Source organism: Falco naumanni, chromosome 9 (genome assembly GCF_017639655.2).
Source record: "Falco naumanni isolate bFalNau1 chromosome 9, bFalNau1.pat, whole genome shotgun sequence".
Lineage (NCBI taxonomy): Eukaryota > Metazoa > Chordata > Aves > Falconiformes > Falconidae > Falco > Falco naumanni.
In genome coordinates, this window is record NC_054062.1 from 26,904,204 (window position 1) to 26,930,882 (window position 26,679).

General features: G+C 35.5%; 1 protein-coding gene across 3 annotated transcripts in view; it reads right to left on the reverse strand.

Moving 5' to 3' along the window:
• Nucleotides 1-26,679, reverse strand: part of IDE (insulin degrading enzyme) — a 65,770-nt gene that overhangs the window by 22,377 nt on the left and 16,714 nt on the right. For all 3 annotated transcript variants that reach the window (XM_040606847.1, XM_040606848.1, XM_040606849.1), the window contains exons 7-15: nt 26,142-26,304; nt 25,429-25,521; nt 24,791-24,882; nt 23,131-23,211; nt 20,095-20,198; nt 8,638-8,740; nt 7,540-7,662; nt 5,053-5,135; nt 440-584 (exon numbers count right to left, since the gene is read on the reverse strand). In XM_040606847.1, coding sequence (XP_040462781.1) covers nt 440-584; nt 5,053-5,135; nt 7,540-7,662; nt 8,638-8,740; nt 20,095-20,198; nt 23,131-23,211; nt 24,791-24,882; nt 25,429-25,521; nt 26,142-26,304 — 987 coding nt within the window. The remainder of the gene's footprint in view (nt 1-439; nt 585-5,052; nt 5,136-7,539; nt 7,663-8,637; nt 8,741-20,094; nt 20,199-23,130; nt 23,212-24,790; nt 24,883-25,428; nt 25,522-26,141; nt 26,305-26,679) is intronic.

A 26,679-nucleotide genomic window follows, 5' to 3' on the forward strand; every position in this document is an offset into this window, starting at 1 on the left:
ATGATCAGTAGTTCCTGAACAGGAAAGCTAAAGCGTACCATTTATTTAATAGCATGAAAAAGGGGGTCTCCTACCCCATCAGTCAGAAGGCTTTTAGTAGATATCTGACAAACTGAAATAAATATATGTAAGCTTGGATTAGGGTTGCTTTTTTTCTTTTTTTAAAATGGAGGAACAAATCTTATAATTAATTTCATGAATGATATAAAAATAAAGAAGAAAATTTGTCTAATATGAATGGAAAGATTGTTGAAGACTTTGAACAAAATTCAACTTAAAATTCAAATTAAAGAAAGGATGGTTAATAACCAAGATCAAAAGGAGTAACAGCCTTAGACCCATTTTTTAAATAAAAGTCCTTCCATCAAATCAATATAATAATGTTGATGAGTGGAAGTAGTTTTAAGGCTCTAAGCTTTTCCTTGATTTGGGTACTTACATACATCCCATAGATGGTATTTTGGAGATCATAGTTCAAGCCAGCTAGTTCTGCTGCATATGCATACTCGTTGAGGGAGTCTTTGAGTAGTTCAAGGTACAAATAGGCCATGTTACAATGCAAGGGATCCACGTAAGCAAATGGGCTGGAAGAAAATGTTGAAAGTAAAATAATGCAGTTTAAAAATTATTTCTCAGTTTCTTCTGGCCTTTTAAGTTTGATCTGAAGGAAATAATATTTAGTGCAAGTATGCTGATGGATCCCGTTATGAAGGATTCCTATTTTGAAGCCAAATATGAACATACCTGTAAAAAATTACTTAGCTTGCTTATGGTTTGAGCGATGCCTGAATATATTGGCGATTCCAGAGATATTCTCTTATTTGTGCTCATAAATCAAGACACATTATATTTACTTTGCTGCACAGTCAGAATTCACCAGGAGTTAAATAAACTCAATACACCTGAATAACCAACATGATTTAATAGACTGAAATTAAAACTCACATACTGAACATAAATTTAATTAATACTTCTACACTACGAGAAAACTTTTCTATCATGAAAGTTAAGATATTAGCAATTTGTGGTATGAAAAATATGCAGTACATGCTATGTTCAGCTCAGGAAAGAAGTCTGGTATATCCATTTTCATATTAATGTAATTATTTCATGTTACCTTTGTAATTACAACAACTATATAAGCTCTACTGTTGTATTAGAAGCATATGATCACCCAAAATACTGTCGCAAGTTTCTGAAATAGAGAAATTCAACTCAAAGGCTCAAGCCATGTTTCAGCTATGCTAACTGTTAAATATCTGTGTGTTTTAAAGATTTGCAAGGTCAAGACAAGTTATTTGTACTATGACTGAATGTTTATTTCTAAAGCTTCTGAAGTGCATGCAAATTCATTCTCAATTTCACAGAAATAATGAGCAGTATCTAAAACAATCTGCTGTCAGGATATGGCTTATAATTTATAACCACACCATTTGCATTTATTTTCCCTAAACAGTCACTTATGGTCATATTCAGAGACACGCTATTATACATGTTTATGCCTGCACAGCATGGTATTTCATAGTGTATACCAACATTCATGTCGTAAAACAAAGATCACATTGCCAAAACACATATGCTGGTAAGTTTAAAATACATTGCAAAGGTATTTTTAAGAAGGTTTCTAGTAGTTTTCAATAAGACCTTAACCTCTTTTTCCTTTGAGATGAAGGAAAGCAAGCATGGGAATAAATTTAAACAAACAAAAAAAAGTATCTATTAGAGAAGCAGAGCCTGCTTCTTAGCCTAGGATATGCTTTTTTTACTAACTGGGTTAGTTATTCTGGGCTTGGGCTTGTTCAACTTAAGCAAACAGGTCAGGGTTAAAGAAAAAAAAAAACAAGAAAAAGGAAAAAAAGGGGGGAAAAACACGGAAAAAATGAAGGGAAAAAAAGAAAAAAAGACTTTGCTGCTTGCCTTTCTCCCTACAATGAGAACTTCCCAAAACTGAGAAATTTCAATATGCCCAATGATGCAAATCAAATTAAGACTGAATTCAAAGTATATAGGTCAATCCTATATTATCATGAACCTTCCTCCAAAATCACTATATATTCTTTTCCATTTTGATGCTAGAATAGAAACTTAATCAAGTTTGAGTGATTACTATGTCTGTATAAATTATAACTTCTATATACTCATATAGCTGGCAATGGCCAACAAAGAGTTTTGAAAATAATGAAGACTACTAAATCATTAATCCTCAAGTGAAAAATATCAGAAAACAATTATTGTAACACTGTTCTGGGAGTTGCCTTCTACTACTGACAACTTTGTAAATAAATGCTTATTTCTAGTTCACCTTTTTTTGACAAGACTTGAAGAAGCAGAACAACTCAATCACTGATAGTTTATTTGAAAAATCTTGAAATCCAGTCTTTTCCCCTTTCACTAAGTGACACAGCTGGAATCAACACTGAAGTGTTGATCCTGGGTTACCTTATGAGCAGCTGGAGTTGCTTGAAATATTTCTTAGACTGGAAGGTAGCAAGTATCCAGTTAAAAATAACTAGCACTGCATTTTTAACATCCATCTCTCCAAACCCTGGGAAACTTGAAGTGCAGAGTTTGTAACTACCTTTTGAAAGTATTCAAAGCAACAGAACATTACATTGTTATTTCGCTTCTTTTTAAAAAAGGATACTTGTTAGGTTCTTGAATCACAATTCATACAAAAGCAAAAGCTTAGCATCATCCTTTAGGCGGGATGATAAGTCCTGCGTCAGAGGTTTTTACCGTGGTGTTTCTTTAGTGCAAGATGTGTGCCATGTAAGGAGGCACACTTTTGGAACAAGGCTACTTTAAATGGTTCATATACTCAGATTGCTCCTACTAGATTTGTATGTTTGAAGGTGACACATACAACTTTATCAACTTCCTTTTATTTCACTTACACAGCAGTTGCTGCTGTAACATCTGGGTCAGGAATCCTTCCAATGATTTGTGATAATCAGGGCTGCAGGCACAGATTTTTTTCTGTCTTCCTGAAGCAGTATGTAGTGTGAACAAGTTCTTGTAATCTGCTACAAGGCAGTATAGTATAGCCATCACATTCTGATTTATAATTGAGGCTAAAACTTTTTATGAAAATCTGAGAATTAAGATGGCTTTATTCACCAATTCACTTGGCCACAAGAGCTATCTGTAATTTCATCAAGTCTCATGAATAAATATTATACATTTCACCATTTCCTCCAATGACAATCAGTATGACCAGTGTCAAAAGGAAAGAGTTTCAATACAAATCTGTCTTAAGTATCAAACCTAGACAAAGCTGCTTACAGCTTCTTTTGGAGATATGTACCCAATATTGTCAAAATCTCCTCACATCCATTCATATATAATTAGCATCTCATTTTTAAAGAAAAGGAAAGAACGCACAACCCCAACCCTAAGAAAACAGCCAGCTTTCCACCTGTAACCATTCATAGGAAGAAAGAAGCAAATCATTCCATTGCATCCGTCAGTAAAGCTCAAGTACTCCGGGCTTTTTAAAATGGCTCACTGAGATTAAAGTACAAATCTAACTGGGAAAGATTGTCACCACATATCTAGTTAAAGATGTCCCTGCTTATTGCAGGAGGGTTGGACTTGATGATGTCAACGGTCCCTTCCAATTCCCAAACCATTCCATGATTCTACGTTATCGTGCATATGTATGCAGTCTTATACTTTTGTGTGCTCTACATAAAACCATTTATTATGTTTTAATTGTTCACAAACTGGTATGAAGATTGGAACACTCATATTCCATTTGGAATTGATTTAAAAAAAAACAAAACAAAACAAAACAACCCACAACTGTATAACAAATGTGGTGCCTATGAATAAAATCCTATTTTGGATTTTGGCTAAATGTAGTACAAGGGAAAGCCACCATGTATTAACAAACAAGGCAAACTATCGCAGTTGTTGATCTCTGAGTAAGAGATGGGCAGTTATCATTTTGATCTTCCACATCCTGACAAATCAAAGCTGAAACAGTTGTAATGTTTGCCCTGTGGTTTAAAAAAGCAAGAAGAAAGAGGAAGTGCCTAGGCAACCTATTTTCCCCAATTAGTACCCACACCAGTGCCAAGATCTGACACACATTGAAAAAAAACCCTATCTAAAATTCTGCCAAGAAAAATGTCAAGTGGTCACACAAAACAAGGACTCTACAGTGCATCTATGAGTGTCTATCAAAGCCCACACAGTAGCCTTTCCAGCAACATCACTGAATCATTTAATTAGGCCAAAGGAGGAGAGTTGCTGAAATTACTTCAGCCTTCAGTAGTCCAGGACAAATCGCTGCACTCTTTAAGACAGCAGTAATTATTTTTTTAAATCCAAAAGTTAGAAATTATTACTTGAAAGAAACACTCAGAAGGTACATCACTGTCATGCTCACATAAGAAAAAAAATAAAAAAATCTTCCTGTGACAAAAATAATGCAAGACCAGAATTAATGTTCCAGCACTTTATCAGTGAGAATCTTGAAGTGAGAATCACGCATTCATTGTTAATACAGACGGTGTCCTTCTAAAGAAAAAATAATCAGTTGATGCAGTCAGTTAAATAAAATCCCACAATTTTAAGTACTTAGGATTTTATACTGGCTTGCATTATGCAAATTAAAACAGATTTTGAACCTAAACCCATTATCAGAATAGCATTTTATAAAGAACATACTATCTTAAAATAGTTGTGATTAGTCATTAATTAAAAATAATATACACCCATTTTCGAAGAGGTATGCTGCAATATGTAGTTGGTCCTATTGGTAGGCATATTTCAGATATAGCAAATACAACATAGAAGAAAAGTTCTTTTAGAAGTATTTTTAGATAAACTTTTTCTGTTAATATACATGGAGCACCTCAAACTGCTACTCAGCTGCTGTAATAACTTACATGAGCCTTCCTGCCATCTGTACCTTACTGCATACTCCCAAGTAAAGACAAATGTTTTAAAGCCTCAATACACGCAAAAAGGTTTTTGCCACAAAAATGCAGATTCCCAACAAACAAGAAACTTCTGGAGAGCAATTCATGTGATATACTTAATGCATACCTGAAAAATTCAAAGTTGAGACAAGCTTTTGGCAAAAAAAATTTGTCATCTTGCTTGAACCATAGTTTGCTCATAGCAGTGTCCTGTGTCAAGAAAAGAGCTTTTGTTAAGTCACTTAACTTTTAACTGCAATGTATTACCCTATTAAAAAAAAAGTCTCTTCACTACTTTAAATCTCAGTTTAGTATTGTCCCCTCAAATTCATGTTTTTGCTATACACATTTCTGTATACATTCATCTACCCTTATTGAGACTTCTTACCATATGTCACCTTAACAAGTAGTTACATGGCTGCAGCATTGTGAATGAGTTTATGATTAAAATGGGAACTACTTTTCTACAGCAGGAGATCAAAGACAAACATGAAGTTAGCTTCACAAAATTCCCTGCTAATGCTAGCATTAAAACATGTGCTGTTATGCAGCACTACAACAGCACAGTTACATGTTTTAGACTAAGAATACAATTGTGTATTTAATGCTTTTAGTAAAAAAATACTAATGCATTGTATGTTGTGGTAATGAAAAAAAAAAACATGCACTTTCAGAAAAAGTAGTAAAACTAGTTTGAAATTAGTTAAAAAGAACTGTCACCAAAATTGTTTAGAATAATCTCCTAGTAGAGGAAAGAATCTAAACAGCCTCCTCTATTGCTTTTTCTCCCACAAAAGCTGTGAAATAGATTCTCTCTGTACAGCTCCAAGCTAACTTTACCCCCCTCAACACCTTTTCTTTTAATTGCTTTGAACTGAGTATGTAAGAAGAGAGAACTTTTAAACATAAAATTATTTCCCTTTCTCATATTTTTGAGCAGATGTTCTTCGCTTCTCAGGGATTTGGCACGTTACTTTCGTCCTCCTTTTTGCATAAATGTCTCTTACAGCACACCTTCCTCTATACAATATTCAACTCATACTGAAATTACAGCTTCTCTCTGAGACAACAAAATTTTTAATCTGTTGAATTGCTACTACACAGCTTAGAATACATCTTCATCATGGACAGAATGATAAACAGTAGAGCCTGTCTGTAGTACTGGAGACCTGATCCAATAGCTAGAGATCACTAGCTACAGTCCATAGTTCAATTTGGCCCTCCAGCCAAAGCCCATATCCTAACTTCCCTCTTTCCTGGGGGTTCTTTTCAGGGCAAGATGTACCATTACAACAGAGGCAACCTAGTGACATGCTGCCAGTGAAAATGGCCATCCTGTTCCTGCACTTAAGTTCCCATCCCTCCCCTGCTCCACAACACTGGTCCAATCCATAGTAAGCTCACTTAGACATATAAAACAGCAGAAAAATCGCTTTTTTTGTACAGCTTATCTCTGTTGATTTAGTTCTTGCAGTGTTCTGCTGTGGGGTCAGATAAATGCCAGGGCTCACAAAAGAAAAATGGCACAGGCATACAGCTGGGGAAAAAATAAAAGAGATGCAGGCAAAACAGATAGTATCTATTTCACCAAGTACAAAAGATTAGAAACATTTTCCCTCAGAAAACAAAGAAAAAGGAAAAACTAAAGCAATGCATTTCTAAAGCAATGATGCCTTAAAACAAAGCTTTTGTGTGGATCAATTGCCTAGCTGCTACAGAGACAATGAAGGACCATCAAGTTTCTGTAGCAAATCAATTAGTGTTACTTAATAGAGCCACAGTATGTGTCCCTGCCAAGGTGTAGGGTTTCAGTTCAGGATGAACATCAACATATGCTCGAAGTCTTTCTCTTAAGAATACTGCTTCAAGAATACACCTGAAATGCCCTGTGCAGAACAAATAAATACGTTTTCCTGAAGGATTACTTTGACCTGAAGTAGACTTATATTAGTGTGCAAAAAGTACTCCTGATTTGAGTATTCAAGCTGAAACATAACATGTAATTGTAGAAGGCTTTTCCTATTTAAAGTCTGACTAAGCCTAGAACAGAGATGAGCATTAGCAAAGACAACTCCACTTTAGTAGTGAGAAGTATTTTTAAAGTAAATTTTAGGTACTCAAAATAACCTGAGATTTGCTGAATGTATTGAGATCATTAAATGATGCTTCCAGGAGACTGGAGAGTGATGTTTATTTACGTGTTTACATCTCCCTCTCCCTTTTTCTATGCAATCACAAGCTTCTTCCATACACAGCTACACAAGAATAGCCTTGTCTACACCCTCAACTTACTGAACACTGCTCAAAAAATTAAGAGTGGGAGTCACCCTTCTGCTGAATAAACAGCTTTAATATGAGTTCTATCAATTTTTAACACATTTTCAAAAGGGCAAAGAGAGTTCAAGCTGTTTGTAGATACATTTTTGTAGGAAACCAGTCATAATCCGAAGTTCAGCAAGAATTAACTTTCTACTGTCTTTCTAGCAGTATCTTTTTGTACTTTTTTGTTATTTGACTTTGGAATATTACATGATCTGTATTTTTAAAGCACACAGGAATTAACTGCTAACTTCCCAGAAGGTTAGCTAGCAAACAGAACAAATACAGCGCTTACCTTGACAAGGGCAGGGTACTGTGTCGCATCTTTTTCCAATGGCAAAATCTCAAAGTTTGTAGGAATGAACTCATTCTTCATTGGAAGCTTGAATTTCCCATTGAGGTCTGCATTTTGCCATTTCTAGATAAACAGAAGAAACAATGAGGCAAAGCAGAATTTCTGCTTAATTAATGGATATATACTTATTTATTTTATGCTGTAACAAAAGATTTAAAAATGTGTTCCACTAGCTTATGTGTAAATACTATTAACATAACAGGGAAAGAGAGAAATATCTGGGAAACCCAAAAAAAAAAAAAAAAAAAGTTGGAGTAGACTATCAGCAGGATGAAGTGCTCTGAGGAAGAAGGCAAAAAGATAAATAATAATTCTGAAAAGTTTACAGTAGGGTGGAAGGTGGCTCTATGTCTCATTATTTCTGCTATTCTGAACTCTAAATGAAGGTATTAAACTAAATACATAAGCAAGAATTGTAATCAAGAACCTAAGTATGGACAAGCAAAAGGTAGTGAAGTGTTCCTATGCAGACTGCATTCAACATGTGCTCAGCAGGTCCGATTTAGCTCTAGGATGTATTTTATAGCCATCTCTTCTTAAAAGAATAGATCAGTCCTTTGCTGGAGTTTTGATTTTTAGAAGCTCATATAATTGGCAAAACATACTGATTTTTTGCAAAAATCAGTCTCAGAAACATGTTACATATAGCAATTATAAAAAGATCCCTTGATCCCTTTCTTAAGAACAGATTAGTTCATTAACATTTAATAGAGAGTTTTAAGAAGTTAATGCCTACATTTTTAAAGTAGCCACTGCATATTATGGACCTTTTATATATTAAAATGGTATAATATTCCCTGTACTTAACACAGTTTAAAACCATTAAAAAGTAAACATCCTATGTCATACATATTTGAAATCTAAAGACTAGCATATGATCCTTACTTCTCATCAATACTAAACAGACTCATCATACAATTTTCAAGCTATGCAGAGCAACAAATTTAAGTTCTCCCTCCAACTAAATGGAAAATTAGACAAAGAATTTACAACTCCTTCACTTGCAGATATTAGAATATATTATAAGTTTTAACATGCCTTAATAACTTCATCAGAAATTGCTTCTTGCTTGTACTGTGTTCCATACCAGTCTTCAGTTCGATCAGTTTTTCCTTCAAAAGACTTGGAAACTATTGCAACTCTGAAAACAAAGAGAAGCAAAGCACTTGGGCATGAATGTGTCTGAGAAAAGACTGCGAGATATTATTCAGGGCAGTATTTCTGTTCCATCACCAGAATGCATTTATTTCCGGAAATGGTCCCTGGACAACTACAAAATACATTTGGATAGCAAGTACACGTATACTGAACTACACACTGAGTTTAACCATGAAATCAAGTTATCAGCGTAATTAAATTTTACTGCGTTTCTGAAGAGTTTCAGCCTAGAGTTACACACAATTATTGTTGCATGCAATTTCTATTTTTTAGATTTTGTCCTTGTTCTAGAAAACACAAAAAGCAGTCCTTGAGATATTCTATGAAATTAATTGACTACAACATTTTTTATACTACCTATATCAACACTCAGATATATGGAAATACTGATTACAGAAATATTATTTCTGACGTAGCATTTTAGATTATGTTATTGCAGTTTCACCCTCCCATTCATAATCTGATAGTTAAGAGTTTCTTCATTTTGTATCATTCTCATATTTTCATTTCAGATTGATATCTGCTTTCATATCAGATTGCTATGCCCCCCCCCCTTTTTTTTTTGTTTTGTTTTGGGATTTTTTTTGAGGGGAAGGGAAGAAAATCAGGAAAATCAGGAAGATACTTTATACATTCAATACAGCATAATTAAAATCAATTAGAAACCTGAATCACAGAATTTCTATCTCAAGTTGGAAGAGACCTATACAGAGTTCAACTCGCTGCTTCTCACAGCACTACCTAAAACTAAACCCTATGACAAAGAACATCATCCAGATGCTCCCTGAACTGAAGAATACACTTAAATAAAAGGAAATCCAGAATAAAGGAAACTACAAATTTATCAGTATTTTTTCAATAGTTTTCATAATAGGTATCAAGAAAACTCCTTTAATCCTTTTTAACAACCTACAACACAAGAGACTATTCAATGGAAGTAGCTACCTTTAAATATAAATAGACGATTATAAGAATTCTGAAATGGTCAAAAAAAGGTAGCACAGTTACTTCCTACATACATTTAACAATCCCTAGATGCTGAACAGCACAATAACCAACTCTGTCAAATCTTCTGCAGATGGCTAAAATGCACATTAAAACATCAAAATATACGCAATGTTAAGTGTTCTCCTTTTTTAATCACAGTTATCTTCAAGGCCAGGAGCATTCTGTTGTCTATTTCTTATGTGCACAGTAAAGTGGGCTGTAAATCAAAACAGGCATAAGGATGTGCCTCAAACTATAATACTTCACAAACATGTTACTGGAGAATCCCCTTGGGACTAATTTTGCAATACACTGAAAAGTTTAAATACATGGATTATTAATATGCCTATGTCCTCACCCCTCCTTTTTCACCTAGTTTTTAAACATAAATGACTAAATTATCCAAGAAGGTTGAAGAAAACAGGATTCTGCTGTATTTAGTTCTAGATTCTCCTATCACGAAGATTCTCAAATTATTATTTAATCTATGTGTTGCAGTTTGAGTAGCAGAACAGTGGGGTAAGTAGCTAGCATTAGATGCACTTAAATGACAAGTACATCTCAGATCCACATGGGATTGTAAAGACACATTCTCTAGCAGTAGATTAAAAAATTAAAGCAGGACTCTAATTCTGAGACATAAATCATACACACTACCGAGGGGCAATCAAATCTCACGTTTCAGGGATGTAGATTTCCTCTGGGTTGAGGAAGGGAGAATTTTTTACTCCCTACCTTTGAAAGAACATTAACACGCACAGATGCACACACATACACAAAACAACTCCGGCTCCTCTGCAAAAGTTGTACAGTATCCAAACCAGAATAAGAATATTCATCTTCAAGAGATACATTATTTCATCTCTCATTGCAAATGGCAATAGGAATGGTTAACATTTTTATTGTGACTTCATATAAAATTGTTTCATGTTTGCATGTTACATGTATTTAATTTTTTATATAAAAGGAACAATACTATATAAATACTCAGCAAAGAACTAAGCACTTTAACCTTAGACAATATCTGCAACACAGCAGATACTAGCTCAGTCAACAAGGTGAAATCTATTAGAGATATTGTTGTTTACATTAAAATGAGCCATAGAAATACTCTGCTGTTTTGCATTTAACTTGGACAGCTGGTGAGCAAAGGCTCTACGATGTACAGATGAAGTTGCTAAGAGACTATAAAAACCATAAAGTCTACCAGAATTTCAGAGCAACCTATCAGGCTTTTCCATCCATTAAATAAATAAATAAATAAATAAATAAATAAATAAATAAATAAATAAATAAATAAATAAAATCTTAAACTAAAAGATTACCCTGATAAAAGCCCAACAATCATGCAGCCTGAGCAGCGAGACAAAGGTGTTTTATGCTAGAATACGCAGATGTCTGTTATTCAACATTATCTCCTTCTACCCTTCTCCAGGGTACCAATGCTCAAGCAGTAGTGACAATCCAAGCATCCAAAGATTTGCTGTAGGAACATACTAAAATTTAAGAGCTAGAAATAATGGTCTGCTCTATGTATAGAAAATGAAATTGTGGAAATCAGTACTGCAATTCTTGAAGCAGTTCTGCTTCAAGGGATCCTCCTGCCCTCCCCGTATCCCAAATCATTACTGGAATGTTTACTTATATTTTGAGCTCTCAGAAACATACCCACAACCACATGAAACAAACCAAAAGGCATTTTATCTGCCTGAGACTTACACTCTAAGCCAAGACAGTAGCATCATCAGCAATGAACACAAGGACAGGAAAAGAAGAGGGGAAAAGCACCACCACAGTTAAGTTGTCAGCTATGTAACATTGCTTTTGCTTTTCATTTCTGTGTTGTGCTGTATAGCACTAGGAACATCCGCATGGTTTAAGACAGCACTGGAAAATCAAGACAGGCAATTAGGTAATCTTTAATAGGACCCGCTTATAACATATTTAAACTCAACAAGTGCAATTAGGCTTCTAAGCGTTTCATGAACATGCAACACCGTTGAAAGTGTAAATGCAGTTTACATCTATATGTACATTCTTGTATGTACAGTCCTCAGTTATATTCAATTTTAAAAAACAAATGCAATTTCTATAATGTGATACATATTTTACTAGACACCATCTTGTTTTTCACTCTCCTGAAATAAGTACAAGTGACGGATCCACAGAAGAGTGTTACTTGGGAAGAGAATGTGTGCTTTAAAATGAATGTACTTCCAGGAAAGATTACGTACTATTACATTCCAGATGTACATCACAAAACTCAAGCTTCTAAGGGTGGAAAAAGTAATAGACCTTGAGACCACGGTGTTTGTTATATTAGTAACAGATATGTCAAAGCAGATTTGTTGCAAAATGAATTTATACTTAAAATGGAACAGTTGCTTTTTTTAGGAACTAATTTAAACTTTGTCTTCCGAATGATTATATTGTCAAACAGCAGAAAAAATTACAGGTATCTTATCCAAACGCATAAAATAACATGACTGAGACAAAAAGAGCAAAAGCCTAGAATTTTTATAACCTCCCCCAAAACCATCAGTAAAACTCATGCGAGGCAATACAGGCTGTTCAAAGCCACTTCCACACAAATCTAATTAGAAAAGAGGGGAAACTACAGAGATGCTGCTGGGGTGCAGCATTCTAATCATTCTGCAGAAGCATAAGTAATTTGCAAGGGTTCAGTAAAACTAAGTCTCTACAAACACCATGGTTTGTATGGGGAAATAAGCAAATTGTGATTTTCAAATTCTTTACTCAGATACAATGCAATTAAAAGATGAACACATACATTCCGTATTTGTAACATGTTTATCATCACAGATGAGCATCACCCACTGCATTGAAATAACTGTTTGCTCAGTATATGTGAAATACTAGCCCTTAGAAATTTCATTTTGGCATTCATTTTATTTTTCTTCCCTCTAGGAGAGTACTAGTACTGCACTTCAGATATCAAAAGAGGAAAAATTCCATCTACTATCAAGGGGAAAATGTTCTTTAGATGCTTAATCTGATGAGTCACTAGCTTCTTAAATTTTAATAAGAGCATTTATTCTGCAGATGATGAGGGGAAAAAAATTGTATTGGAAATGACGGGGAAATTACATTTGTCAGCTAAGATTGTGACACATGCCAAGTCTTATCTTCACAGATGGCTGGCAAAACTCAGTGCAGTTTGAACAAATAAAAAATTATACTTACATCTTAAAAAGGTTTCTCTCTTAGGGAAATTAAGCCACTAAATGCAACAAGTAGTGTGCGGGGGCAGGAGGGGGGAGGAGAATATGAAAACTTCCTGTTATGGTTCAGTCAAATAGAAGCACATATGGATACTTGGCACCATCTGTGAGTATGGATATTTTTCCATACTTTTTAAAAACACAGTTTGTTAAGAAAATAACAGTTGAAAAGCTGAACTTTTTAGAGAAGACATTGAACAGCAGTTTCTAACCGTGAATGCAGCTACCTCAATATAGATACGCCAAGAAAAGTTCTTCGTGTAGGTGAATACCACTAGGGTTATGAAAAGGAAATTATGAATAAAATCATAATACAAAGGAAAAATTCATATCAATGGGAAGTAAACCATTGCAAGACACGATTTACGCAAGGCATACAAAGAAAAAAACCAAACCAAACAAAAAAAAATCCAAAAGAAAAAAAAAGCAGCAGGTAGAGTTGGGATGAAAAGGGAGAACAGAAAGGTAAACATGAGCGTAAATATCAGTAAAGAGCAGATAACCAGAACACTATATATAGACTTAAAAGCACATGTCCAGTTCTTTGTAAGTATATACAATTTGCTCAAGCAATGACAAAAGAAGAAAACTAGCTACTGGATTGATAGTTTACTACATGCACATAGATACAGCTATAATTAGAAAAAAAGTAAAACACAAGGGGACCCTTTTATTAGTATCTATAATCTCAACTCATTCTTTCAAGAGAGCCCACTGAAAATGCAAATCGACAGTGGCTTTCTTAAACTGTTGGTAACAGACCATGAAATCACTTTTAGTAATATTTAACTAAGTTCCCTCCCCCCACCCCCAAGTTATCCTACCTTGCCAGCAATTTAAAATAAAAAAAATACTATAAAATTGCATTCCTTGTTATATTTTACCATACTTTTTAAGTATCTTAGTCAAGTAAAAGATAAAAAAATCCCTAATTCATTTCATTCTACTTTTAATTTCAAAAGGTAAGTGCCTAAAATGTGTCTACAAGGAATATAGTTTTGTTTCCATCACATAAAAATAGGTAGGTCTAATTAGCTCAGATGTGTAAACACCTGATACCTCGAATAAAAACATCTAATACCCACTAAAATTGAAAGGACTTATACTTCTACATCTGAGAAAAATCAGCTTGCAGTATTATCATAGAAGCACAACTAACTTCTGAGTCTACACTGAAAAACCACGTAATCTAGAGAAGCACATAAAAGCAACAACACAATCTTAAATTTGGTTTGATGTTTTGGGTTTCTTTTTATAACTTACAGTTTTGGAGAAGACAAATAGTCTGAACATAAAGAGAACTAAGGTGTGAATGTATAGCTGTTATGGCAATAGCAAACACTAGCACAGTTTTAGTCCACACATAAAAAGCAATACATTTATTATTACTTGGATCACATACAATTCTAACCCAAAGTATGCATGCTGCTACATCATTATAGTGCTCCCGCAGGCCTCATTCAATCCATTTTAGAATACCAGTGCTTTGCTGAATTCTGCTGTTAGAACTCCACATAATCAGTCTCTGTTAACTCTCTAGTTCGTACATATTTAGATTTAAGCTTTAACAGGACAGCTGCAGGCACAGCTGTGGACATCACATCTGAAACCTCAGAGAACTAACCTACCTGTATTTACTGTCTTTAAGCCCTACTAAAATCTCTGTAACAAAAAGAACATAAAATTTCTTCAACAGTAAACCGAGGAGGCCATAAACCCAAGTATATTCTGATTTTGAAAGTCCCTTTATCTCCCAAAATTTACCTTTTTTATTCAAAAGCTTAAAATTACCATAGCATTATAATGTATTTCTTAAGCCATGTAAACTGAAGAGACAATGGTATTTAGTCCTGAGGGAAGACTAAACACAACGTATTTCTTCTAGCATCCAAAAAGAAAGCACATTGACAACAAGCTAGAAGCAAGCAGGGTGAGACCCAAGACATTTAAAGCCCGAGATTACATGGAAACCCACATACATGGAAGTTACTAAATGACCATCCCTATCTGATCACAAACTTTCTTGATTCAGTCACCATGCCACCATCCCTCTTCCACTATGGAAACTTTTGAGGCCTTCCTGTACAGAAAAGGATAACTATTCTATCAAATTTAGTTTCCAAAACAGCCCCACCACTGTGCCTCTCCACTCTAAATGTACTACAGTTTGCTACTTGAAAAGTCACATACAGAGCATTCAGAACAGGCTGAATTGATTTAAAAAGCTGAGATGAAACTGTCGCCATTATCCGAAGATCAGTGCTTCCCAGTTGTTTCAAATACTAAAGCTGATCACCTTCAGTTAGTGTTTGCTCTAGAAGTTTTCCATCTTGAAAAAAAACCTTTTTAATTGAAATTAATCCACAATTACCAAGTGCAGAGAATATACTCATCTCCAGCAAGTCATTTTGTCCAGTGTGAGAAGACTGATGTAACTCTACAAAATTACTATAAATAAAAGATACATACAATAGTAAGCAATTGTTTTCTTTGGTTACTAACATGTCAGTTAAGTTACAGCTAAATTCCATCCTTTTAGATTTACTTTTTCTTCTCTCTCTCGTAAGATTCTTGCTCATTTCTTGCCTGCCCCCCCTATTTTTTTTAACCCAAGGACAAAGAGGAATGCAGATTTGAAACTGCAAGTGCAAATATGCGCTTATATTAATTAAAAGAGCATTGTGAAATGGCTCTTTATTACCTATTTGAAAAAAGCATAATCACATAACATTCTAAATTCTAAAAATTGTTGCTGCTATTCTTGCACCTCTGACCACATTCTATAGACTTGAATTTTCTCCCTCTAGCTGTATTCTCTACAATTTCCTTTCTCACCAAATAACTTTTGAACAAGGTTAATTATGGCTATTTTATGCTCAAGTACCGTCAACTGGAAGGAACTGTCAAAAGGCTGGCATAGCCAGCAACAGGAGTGACACAGAAAAATGATGAGTGGTCTGTGGCATCCAGCAGCTTCTGATCGGTTTAAACAGTCTATGAATGTATTTACATATATTAAGCTCCTCTAGCAATTTTTGAAAATTTAAGCAAGCAGATGCTTTGGAAGTTCTCTGGCTAATAACAAAGACCCAGTTTACATTACAGAAAGGTATCCTTCCCTAAGATAATATTGACTGTTTTCTTGCAGTGTCAAGACCCATATAGTAAGGCTATGTGAAGCGATAATAAATGCCAGATGTGATTAAGCACCTGTATCTTGCTTACTAGATCAGTGTAAAAAAATGGTTTACCTATTGCTTGTAAGCAATTCTAAAAACAGTTACAAAAGTTAAAATTCATGTGGAATTTGGTTAAGCTTTCTTCAGAGAAAAAATAATTATATATTCTGTCTTTTAATTACTAAAAATACTCTTCAGGTTAAAGGTAAGCTCTTGTATCAAATTTCCAAGAAAGTAGGCAGTAGATCAACATGCAAATACATCCAAAATATAAGTATTTAATACAACAGGAGACAGAACCTGGTAATTTTCTCTATTGTTTGTTCAAAATATGATCTCTCAAAATATTCAAGCTTCAGTTGCAGTATCCCACACACATTACACACAGACACACACCCCCACACAAAGATATAGGCCCTTCTTTAAAGGGCATTAATTACTATGGCAACTACTGCCACTGACATAGGCAGCTCCATTCTATGATTACTGGTATAACCCTAGAAACACCAGAACCACATGAATCTACAAGACAGATTTTTGTCACACAAATGAGCATAGTGAAGGCATGTGCCCAAACTTTTAAATAATTCACAGTAATTTCAGAAGACTGAAATATATAAACACTAGAAATATATGCATGCATGCCTTGCTGTCCCTCTATATCCAACACTGTCTGAAATTTCAGCGTGGAACACATTCAGAAACAGACCCCCTCAAAAATCACCATTATTTATTTTATAGTATACCTGGCTTCCAAAACACTGATAAACAAGTGTTCAAATACAGTAGGACTGATATACAGAATCACAAGCAAGAGCTTGTTTCTGTGTTTTTCATACATTTTCAATAGTATCCTTACACCACTGATTTTACAATTTATTACAATATACACAAAACATATATTAAGAGAACCAAATTGCAAACATTAGCAAAAAAAAAGAAAATTCAGGCTCCAATGTGATAGTGTAACTGTTGCCCATGCACCCTTCTAGTAATCAAGACTGTACCACATTATACATACATATCAATATATGCACACACAAATTCATATTGTTCTACTGAAAAATAGCCCTGTTCAGTGCACAGAACAATTAAGATACAGCTATTCAGTATTTTATGTTTTGCTCCACGCTGACTTCTCTTTCCAATATTCACATCTTTCTCTAAATAAATAGAATTACTACAATGTCTCTTCTACAGCACTCAGTGTTACAGGAACAAATTTCATATTTTAAAATACCCCAAGAGACATTATCTTCATAGATAAGAAGCAGAAGCACGTAGAGATACACGAAGTTATACAGTACCCACTCATTTGAGATGCTCACTTTAAGACTTCCCCCCGTCAATTCTTCACATTGTATGGTACCTCAAAGGTTAAAAGCAAAACTTCTGTTGTTTGTGGATTCAGATGCTCAGCAATCCCTCTAGTTAGGCCTTAAAATCTCAGGCATACTCAAGAACATGAAAAGGAGTAAGTAATTACAGGCCTGCTGTGAAAAGTTTGTTATAGGAGCTTGTCTCATGCCATTTAAGAAGCTTGTGACAAAGCAAAGAAGGAATTCAACATAAACAGTCTAAACCTTGAATCTCTACTTTTCCCTTTCTGAAGATTCCTGTTACTTTCATTACACACATTCCAACTACAGTGGTAGGTCAGGCAGAGCAATAATAGCACTGGCATTTTATCATGTAATTCCAGAACATTTCTATTCTCTGAGAACAGAAACAGAAGTTGTATGGGGGAAGGAAAAAAAAAATAGCAATGCTTGGTAAATTTTGGTTTCTTTGCCCTTTTGTAGACTATACAGCACTTAGTCTGCACAAGCTTTTCTGCTTTTATGCTCAGTTCCTGCAAGTTTGGTCCCATTAATCCTGCTGCTGTCCTACTGTGGTGGTCTGACCCTGGCTGAATGCCAGGTGACCACCAAAACCACTCTATCACTCCCTTCCTCAACCAGACAGCAGGGAGAAAATATGTAACAAAAGGGTTGTGGGTCAAGATAAGGACAGGGAGATCACTCATCAATTACCACAGGCAAAACAGACTCAGCTTGGGGAATTTAGCTTCATTTATTACCATTCCAATCAGAAAAGCCACCCTTCCCCCAGCCCTCCCTTCTCCCCAGGCTTAACTAAATTCCCAATTTCTTTATGTCCTCCCCCAAGCAGCGCAGGGGAACGGGGAACAAGAGTTACGGTCTGTTCATCACACATTGTTTCTGCCACTCCTTCCTCCTCACGCTCTTCCCCTGCTCCGGCATGGGGTCCCTCCCACAGGAGACAGTTAACCTCCACGGGCTGCAGGGAGACAGCCTGCTTCACCATGGTCTTCAACACAGGCTGCAGGGGAATCTCTGCTCCAGTGCCTGGAGCACCTCCTGCCCCTCCTTCTTCACTGGCCTGGGTGTCTGCAGAGTTGTTGCGCTCACGTAGTCTTAATCCTCTCTCCCACTGGCATAGACATTTTGTAAATTTTTTTTCCCTTCACAACACGCTACCACAGAGGCACTACCACCACTGCTGATTAGCTGGGCCTTGGCCAGTGGTGGGTCCATCCTGGAGCCGGCTGGCACTGGCTCCATTGGACATGGGGAAAGCTTCTGACATCTTCTCACAGAAGCCATCCCTATAGCCCCCCTCTACGAAAATCTTGCCATGCAAACAGACTGTACCTACCTCAGGCTCCTTGCCTCAGACCTCTTCTCTTTGCCTCGTTTGCCCTGTTTCCACAATTCAGGACTCTCAGTTGAATATCCTTGCTAAGCCTGACAATCTTTTCTTTTAGACTTGCTCTCTTAGCTCTGCTCTGCCTACTAGTCCAAATTCCTATCCCCTTCTCATTTTTTTTGTCCAATCTGCACTTAACCACACCCCCAGCAGTTCCACTAGCCAGCCTCTCTATCCATCCCTGACTGAGATACCAGCTACCCACAGCTACCAGTATCTCCCCTTAAATTATGCCCATGATGTCCTTTGCCAGCTGTCCTGTTCCAGGCTCTTCCTCCCTTTCCTAACCATTTACCCAGCCCTTCCTCCTTCACCATTAATAATGCCTTTTTTTTCACCTGCCCTCATTTTCTTCTGTACATCTTCCAGATTCCTTCACTTGTAAATCATCATCTCAGAAAAATATTCTTTCCCTCATTCTGGTCACACTACTGTTCTTTAGGTATTCAGACACTAGGTACATTTGTTCTTTCAGCCTCCTTTTTCTACTCTGCTTGGGTGTCAACAGAAGATCCTCAAAAGCACAACAGAGAGGCATTCCCTTTTCCTTTCAACATCCAGCCTGACCAGTTACTGAGCCATGAAATTTGTACTGCAACACACTCTGCAAAGAAAACTCATCTACACTATGGTCACATTCACATCAAAGAGATGCTCTGGAAGTCTGAGAGATTTTTAGCAGCTAAAGACAGCTATTTCTACCCACATACATAGATATTTTTCAGAGGTTCTGCTAAGCTGCATGAAGCTTTCCATAGGAAAAGTAAAATATATACAGCAGATAAAAGCCATCCTCTTAACAGATTTCCAGACCTAGCTCCAAATCATGAATATTAGAGCATTCCATATAAAGTGTCCCAAGAATTTAGACAGGCAGGATAATTTTACTAGGCTTTTTCTCAGTAACAGTTGAGCTATTCCGAATAAGTAACTTCCTAAAACTATTTCTGCCTGAGGAAGACATCCTGTATAGAGAGGACCAAAAGGATGTTTCTGTCTGAACAGGAAGAGTTGCATGCACTTAAGAGTGCTTATTTTCAATGGTGAGCAGAGACATTCAACACAGAGAACAACTAGCTCTTTTTCAGTAACATTTACTTTGGAGCTGTAAGAGTCACCTAAGAATTTGTGTTTCCATTAGTTCATCTGCTTTCTTATAATGTGTGGGTTAAAATGCAAGTCACTGCAGTTTAACTTACCGAACATTTTCTGGTCTCAGTTTATCCAGTACCATCTCTATTAAATCAGGCCTGAATTCTTCAAGCAAATATTCAGCAGCCAATACTTCTTCTATAGGATAATACTAAAAAACAAAGCCCAGAAACACGTAAATGAATTAAACAAGCATGAGAAAACTACTGTTTTGAAAAGGAAATAGAAGTGTATACTTTTGGCCACTAAATCTGTATTGCCTTGGCAATTTCAAATTTGAAGTGCATAGAAGTTTTAGAACCTCTCTCTTAAAACTAACCAGGATGGAGTAGTACTCTATGTAATCACATTTCTCCTATATTTGGTAATTTTATATACTCTGTATTACCATTCTTTTCTCTTGAAATATTTTGTCTCAATATTGAAAGTCACCCATCTTTAAATAGTTTTGAAGTAACTACAGTAAAAATAACATGGTAAATGCTGACCCCTGGAGGATATGTTTAAAGATAAAAGAACTCTTAAGTACTCACTAGAGTGTATTTGGGAAAAACAAAACATAAACAAAACTATCCCAAAACAGTAACAACAAAACCCCAACCACCAACCAAAAAAACCCCCACCACTAAGTTTTTTAGGATCCTAAGATTCCTATTTTTTTAAGAATCCTATTTTTATTTACAGTAATTTAAAGGAAAGTATATGTCAATTTTCTAAAAGTGTAATACAAATTTACAGAGTTTTAATGCTAACGTTTTTAAATTAGGATCAAACTGAAAATCTCTTAAGGTACGTCACAATTTAAGAAGGAAAAAACAGTGAAAATTCCTTTGAAAATTATTAGTGTGGTTGACAGGAAAACTTTATTGATAAACATCTGTTTACCAAGGGGAAACTACCAGGTGACCTAAGCACTGAGCACTTGCAGTTTGCCATATTGGTATACATTCTTTGACCAGAACTATTATAAAATGGCTTTCTGAATTACATACATTATACAAAAGACTACAGTGGAGTAGTTACAGAGTAACTCACACAAAGATTTCGGAAAAGAGAAAGGTCCTGAGGGGTGGAGACCAAGGGCAATAAACCAAACCTGTGTTAGAAAAAGTTCAAATGTGAATGCTAAAAATCCAGAATTTGAAAGAACTTGTCAAAAGATTCCTTGTACACTGCAGAATACTCGTTTAACTACATTCTTCATAAATGGCTAAGCAGACTAAGCAACCTAAAGGGGAAATATTAAGTAATCTATGCACTTCTATCTGAAATCACCAATGCAATATAGATTTTGTGACCAAAAGTCTACACGCTATTTCCTTTACAAACACAGGCCACAGTCTGCCCACCAGCTGGAACTGAACATTAAATTTACTTGGTTACTTTGTTATTTTTGTATTGCTTGAGAGGCGGGTTGGACAAGATGACCTTCAGAGGTCCAGTCCAACCCCAAACACACTTCTGTGATTCTGTGACTACTTTCCAGCAAAGTCAGAGCATAATGTAACTAAAATAAAGCAGACTAAAACAATGTAGATACAACAATCAGATTAAAATGAAGTTTTACAAATAGGAAAATTAAGAGACAAAACAAAACAAAAGAGAAGGGGCACTGTAAACCAGGGAACAACTACCTGGAAAACATCAAGCCTAAACATGACAAATATGAAATATAATTTCACAGCAAGACCTTAGAGGTGACTCCTTAGACCAGCACAAATGTGCTTTAAAGATGAACTTCTGTTTTGTTGAGTAAATGGGTTTCTTAAACCCTTTTGGTAAATACGTAACAACTCATGACATTACATTTACTCACGCTAACTTATACACAGGTTCTTCTCCAAGTTATGAAAAAGTTAGTATTCGTAAGCACATGAAATCACCAAACAACATTCTAGCTTGGTTAATTCAAAGCACAAGCTTAGTATGACTCAGAGGCAATAAAAAGAACTAGAAAAAGTATTTTTCTAGTATTTTGTCATCAACTAGCAGCAGAATCAGAACTACCACACATACTGCAAAGCACGGCAAAAGAAATGCAGTGGGGAAAAAAAAAAGGGTTGTGAATCAATACCCTGCTCTTTGGAACACTACTTGCAACTTCCTCATCTAATTTTTGGAGACAGCAATTGTAATTGGGAATGATCCAACAAATACAGATCACTGAAAGACTGTTTCAGAAGTCAGAAGTCCATTTGGTAAATAGATTTTATGCATTTGACACAACAGAAGCAATAGATAGCATCCCTAATAGGAGCACCTTCCATTTAAATGGTTTCAGTTAAGTCTAATGCTTTTTAGTAATCAGTAAGACAATTCTAAAACTAAAGATTCATTATTTTGAACTTTACAAATTTAAGGTGTAGGAGCATTCACAGGAACTCCTGCAAAGAAATGAACGATGCCTCTGAGTAGATGTAGACATTAGCTGTGCAATGGAGAATGGCTGCAATGTATAAAAGTTGTGTGAATTTCACTAGACAAAAAAAACCTGCCTGAATCTTCCTTTAATGCAAAATGAGGGAACTGAATTTTGCAAGAAGTATATAGACTAAGTATAAGCTGCATGATGATGCTTTCCATGCCAATACGTAATCACATTAGTAGAGTCAAACATTTCTAATTTGCCATCTTAATGCAGACATTTTTGCTTATTGCAGTATTTCCACATTGTTAACTATAGAAACACTTAGAAACATAGTGCTTGTGTTTACAATAAAATATTATTTTTCTAGTATCCCCCTAGTGAACATTTAGCTATCAGGTAGACACAGAATGACAAGGTACATATGTCTTAGGAAACACTGAAGCAGATCAAATAGCAACTCCAGTTAGTGTAAAACCAGTTCTACCAAGTATAGAAGTGTAAAACGGTAGAGTGAATTAAGTGTGACATTGACCGCCAAAACTAAGATCTGTGCAGCATGGTATTAGCTTCTTAAGCTCAAGAAGTGCAAAAGACCCTTGCAAATACCTGTATTTATTAAGAGAATAATCAAACATACTGTTAAATGATTACTATAATGTATAACAAACAAGAAAAAAAAAAACACACACACAACCAACTAAACAAAAACACTTACATGCAACATTCCTCCAAGCTTTGATGTATAACCTCGTGGTCGTTCTTTGTCTTTAAATCTGAATGCCACAGCATTTAGATCCTAGGAAACAATGTAGGAAGAGTTGAAAAGCATGTAATAGAGACTATTTTAAGAATAATTATTGGCTACTCAATTCCTTTTTATAACATAAAGAAGGAGTTTTGTTGTATCCATTTTATATTAGTTAGACAGGTACCTAACAGAAGTTTTCAGTAATCATCAAGTTATACAAACTCACAAGCAATTTCAGATAGTCTTCCAATGTGAAGTGTTACACAAGTCTTCTAAGCCCTGCTTGTAGTAAACCTGTCCCATAGCTCATATATTTTGATTTCCTGATAATGTGAAAACACACCAACTTTGATACAAGCAATGTATAGTGTTCCACTGCAGTGTTAATTGTACATCACTGAACCAAAGCCTTTCCTTCTTTTTTGTTCCTTTTGTTCAGCCAGCTAAAAGGTAACTTTAGAGACAGAAAAAGTGTGTGTGTTTATGCTGTCTTAGCCACAGAAATAGAACACACCATTCTTGGAATACAATGGCAAGGGTGAATTAAAGAGGTCTAAGACTACAAAGACAATGAAAATAACAGCTCATCCTTTTGTTAAGCCATGCAGTCTAGTTAATTCAACAATTCAGCTTAAAATAAACTCAAAAGAAGATTCTTTTGAAACTAGTTCACCAGCTCTTCCAACTCACCTCACAGCCTCAGGAGTGCTGGGGCTGATACAAGAGAAGCAAGGAAAAGACACAGGGACAAGATGGGAGGATGGAACTACCTCTTTCGAATCTTAAATTTGCTTACAAGGACAACGAAACAGTCATGATGCCATCATGACTTTTAGCAGAGGGTAAAGAGAGATTTCCTTTGCAGTTGTCAAAATGCATCTGCGGAATTTCTGCTCTTAGAGAATCAACAGTTTTCACCAAACAAAGCTAAGATGGAACATGAAATCTTTACCCAAGTATTTGTAGCGAACCAATGAGCCTACATATATCTAATAAAACTGGTTATTTCACACTGTCATTGAGAATTATTTAATTCTAACAGGATACTTTACATTTTTGCTCTATGCACACAGAATCATACACACTTGATAAGAAGTGTGAATGGTTCAGCAAAGACTGAAGTGTACAGCAAAAGTACTCCATGGAATTGTGGTTCACCTCTCAGAAAGGTGAAAGAACAATCAGCAGATTAAATGTCCTACTGCCTTTACAATCTCAACTATATAATTTGACACATGAAAGAAGAGGGGTAGAGTAACAGCCATTTCAATTTCCAATTCTATGTTGCCCCTCACAGTAAATGCTTCCCCACCTCCACCTTGAGTGAAGACTAAGGAAGGTTATGCAAAACGCTTGCAGACAGAGTAAGGTACTTCTTCCTCCACCTCCATTATACCATCATAAAATGTCAACTCACAGCTCTGTAAGAGCACTTCACATCTACATCAAGACAATATATCCTGAATGTACTTGTCATTTGTGTCATGTTGTACTTTAAAATTAATAAACTTCACTACTATGTGATTATTAAAGGCTATTTCCACAGCCAAAGAATCTGTTTCTACTTATAATCCAAACATTTGCGAAAAATACTACCACTACATATTTCAAGCACCAACTGTTGTACCTTGCACTCTTGGAAAACCCATTCCTGAGGTCCTTCTGTACGTAGTTTTTGAATGTATTGAAACATGTGCAAAATAATATCTTCAACATGCACTGGAAAGAAAAAATACTTGCTTAATAATTCACTCAGTTCTGCACAAAGAAAAAATTCTGATGAACACAAATATTAAGGTTTTATTTTTAGTTACAGCCTGATACACCAAGATGTTTAAGTACATATGCAATCCCACTGGCAAAGTTAAACATATTTTTCTCAGTCATGAATTTAAGAGAAGCGTTCAAGTCCCCAGCTAATTCTGAGAACAGCACTGAACACATCTTGTGTTAAGATATTGATTTATAATATAATTTAACTCAGGTCTAAATAGTATGAATAAATAGCACATAAAGGTATTAACAGCTTTCTTTTGAAGAACTTTAAAACATTCAATGAAATACTTTAGTATAACCTCAAATAAGTTGGTTTGTTATGTTAGATGAAATGTGTTGGCATACTGAGAGGATCTGAACACAGAAGAATAACCAGTTAATTAAAATACATTGGCTTTCAAGCTAAAAACACAACTAGTCTCTGTGGATACAAACACAAACCCATCATATCAGGAATAACATGGAACGCAGACATAGCGCTTCACTTACAAAGTCCTTCCTCTGTCAAGTCCACATTAATGATGAAAAACATGAAACCTCTAGCACCTTCCTTCTGTCCTCCAACAAGAGTATTTACCCACCCTATGAAATCAAAAAGCAAATATATTACATAAACAAATCTGTAACAATTTATAATACTTTTTGTATGCTTCAGCAACATTAAATTTTTTTTTTTTTTTTTAACATTTTGAGTACTTAACATGTTCCCCTCCTCAATGCCTATAGCAACAGCACAAATCAAACATAACACAAGTCAGACTTAACTGGTTTTGTGCTCAAAGTGATATGACAAACTCAAGACTATTTGATTACTGGGCAATTTATTTCTGCTTGGAAGACAGTAATATAAAGCAAAATAGTGAAAGATACACTCTTGCAGTCTTCCAGACATTAAGGCACCTGACAGCAGTCTCTGAGCCCATGGCAGAATAGAAGTAAGTTAATTATGGCAAAGTTCGTGTACTTCTCTAAACACGAGTAGATAAAGGGGAGCGCAGGAAATAACAGTCATGCTGACTGCTGAAGCTGTTGTTTATTACTTTTACCCACCACAGACACAATTTTTTGTGCAAAATGACTTACAACTCAAGTTACTCAAACAGTTAGGGGCAGAAAGAGGTCAATTTTAAGTGAAATGTAGCTAAGCTTTAAAAAGTTGTGTAATAAACGACTTTTTAATTCTTTACCTTCAAAGGACTTACCTTTGGCTTTAAGCTCTGATAAAAGACTCCCTGGGCCTTCATGCCCAATCAGATGACCAAGATAATGGCCAGGGTTTGACTTATAGTACTTCTGAAGGTCTGGTATAGGAAATGTGACATAAAGATTTCTAATGTCCTTAATGGGTACCACTTTGTAAAGTTGCTGAGGAGGAAAATAAACAAGGAGATCCATAAACAAAAGATAACTCATTATTTTATTCATCTCAGGAGCACATACTATGTTCCCTTCACACACACACATTTGATTACAAACATATCAACAAAATCTTGAAAGTAAAAGGTATGTACTTAGGGCATTGTATGTACTTTAGCCATTCATGATGCAAACAAAAAGAGGATTAATTATCTCTCAGTTGCTTACAGCTGCAACCAAAGGTACAGCCTTTACTATGAACTATATAAAACTATACTATACTCAGCACGGAAAGGTGAGTAGAAAATTAAGAAAGAAATATGGAACTTAACAGGGACACCGATACAAAAGTAGTGAAGTGCACAATGTATTACTGAAACATAA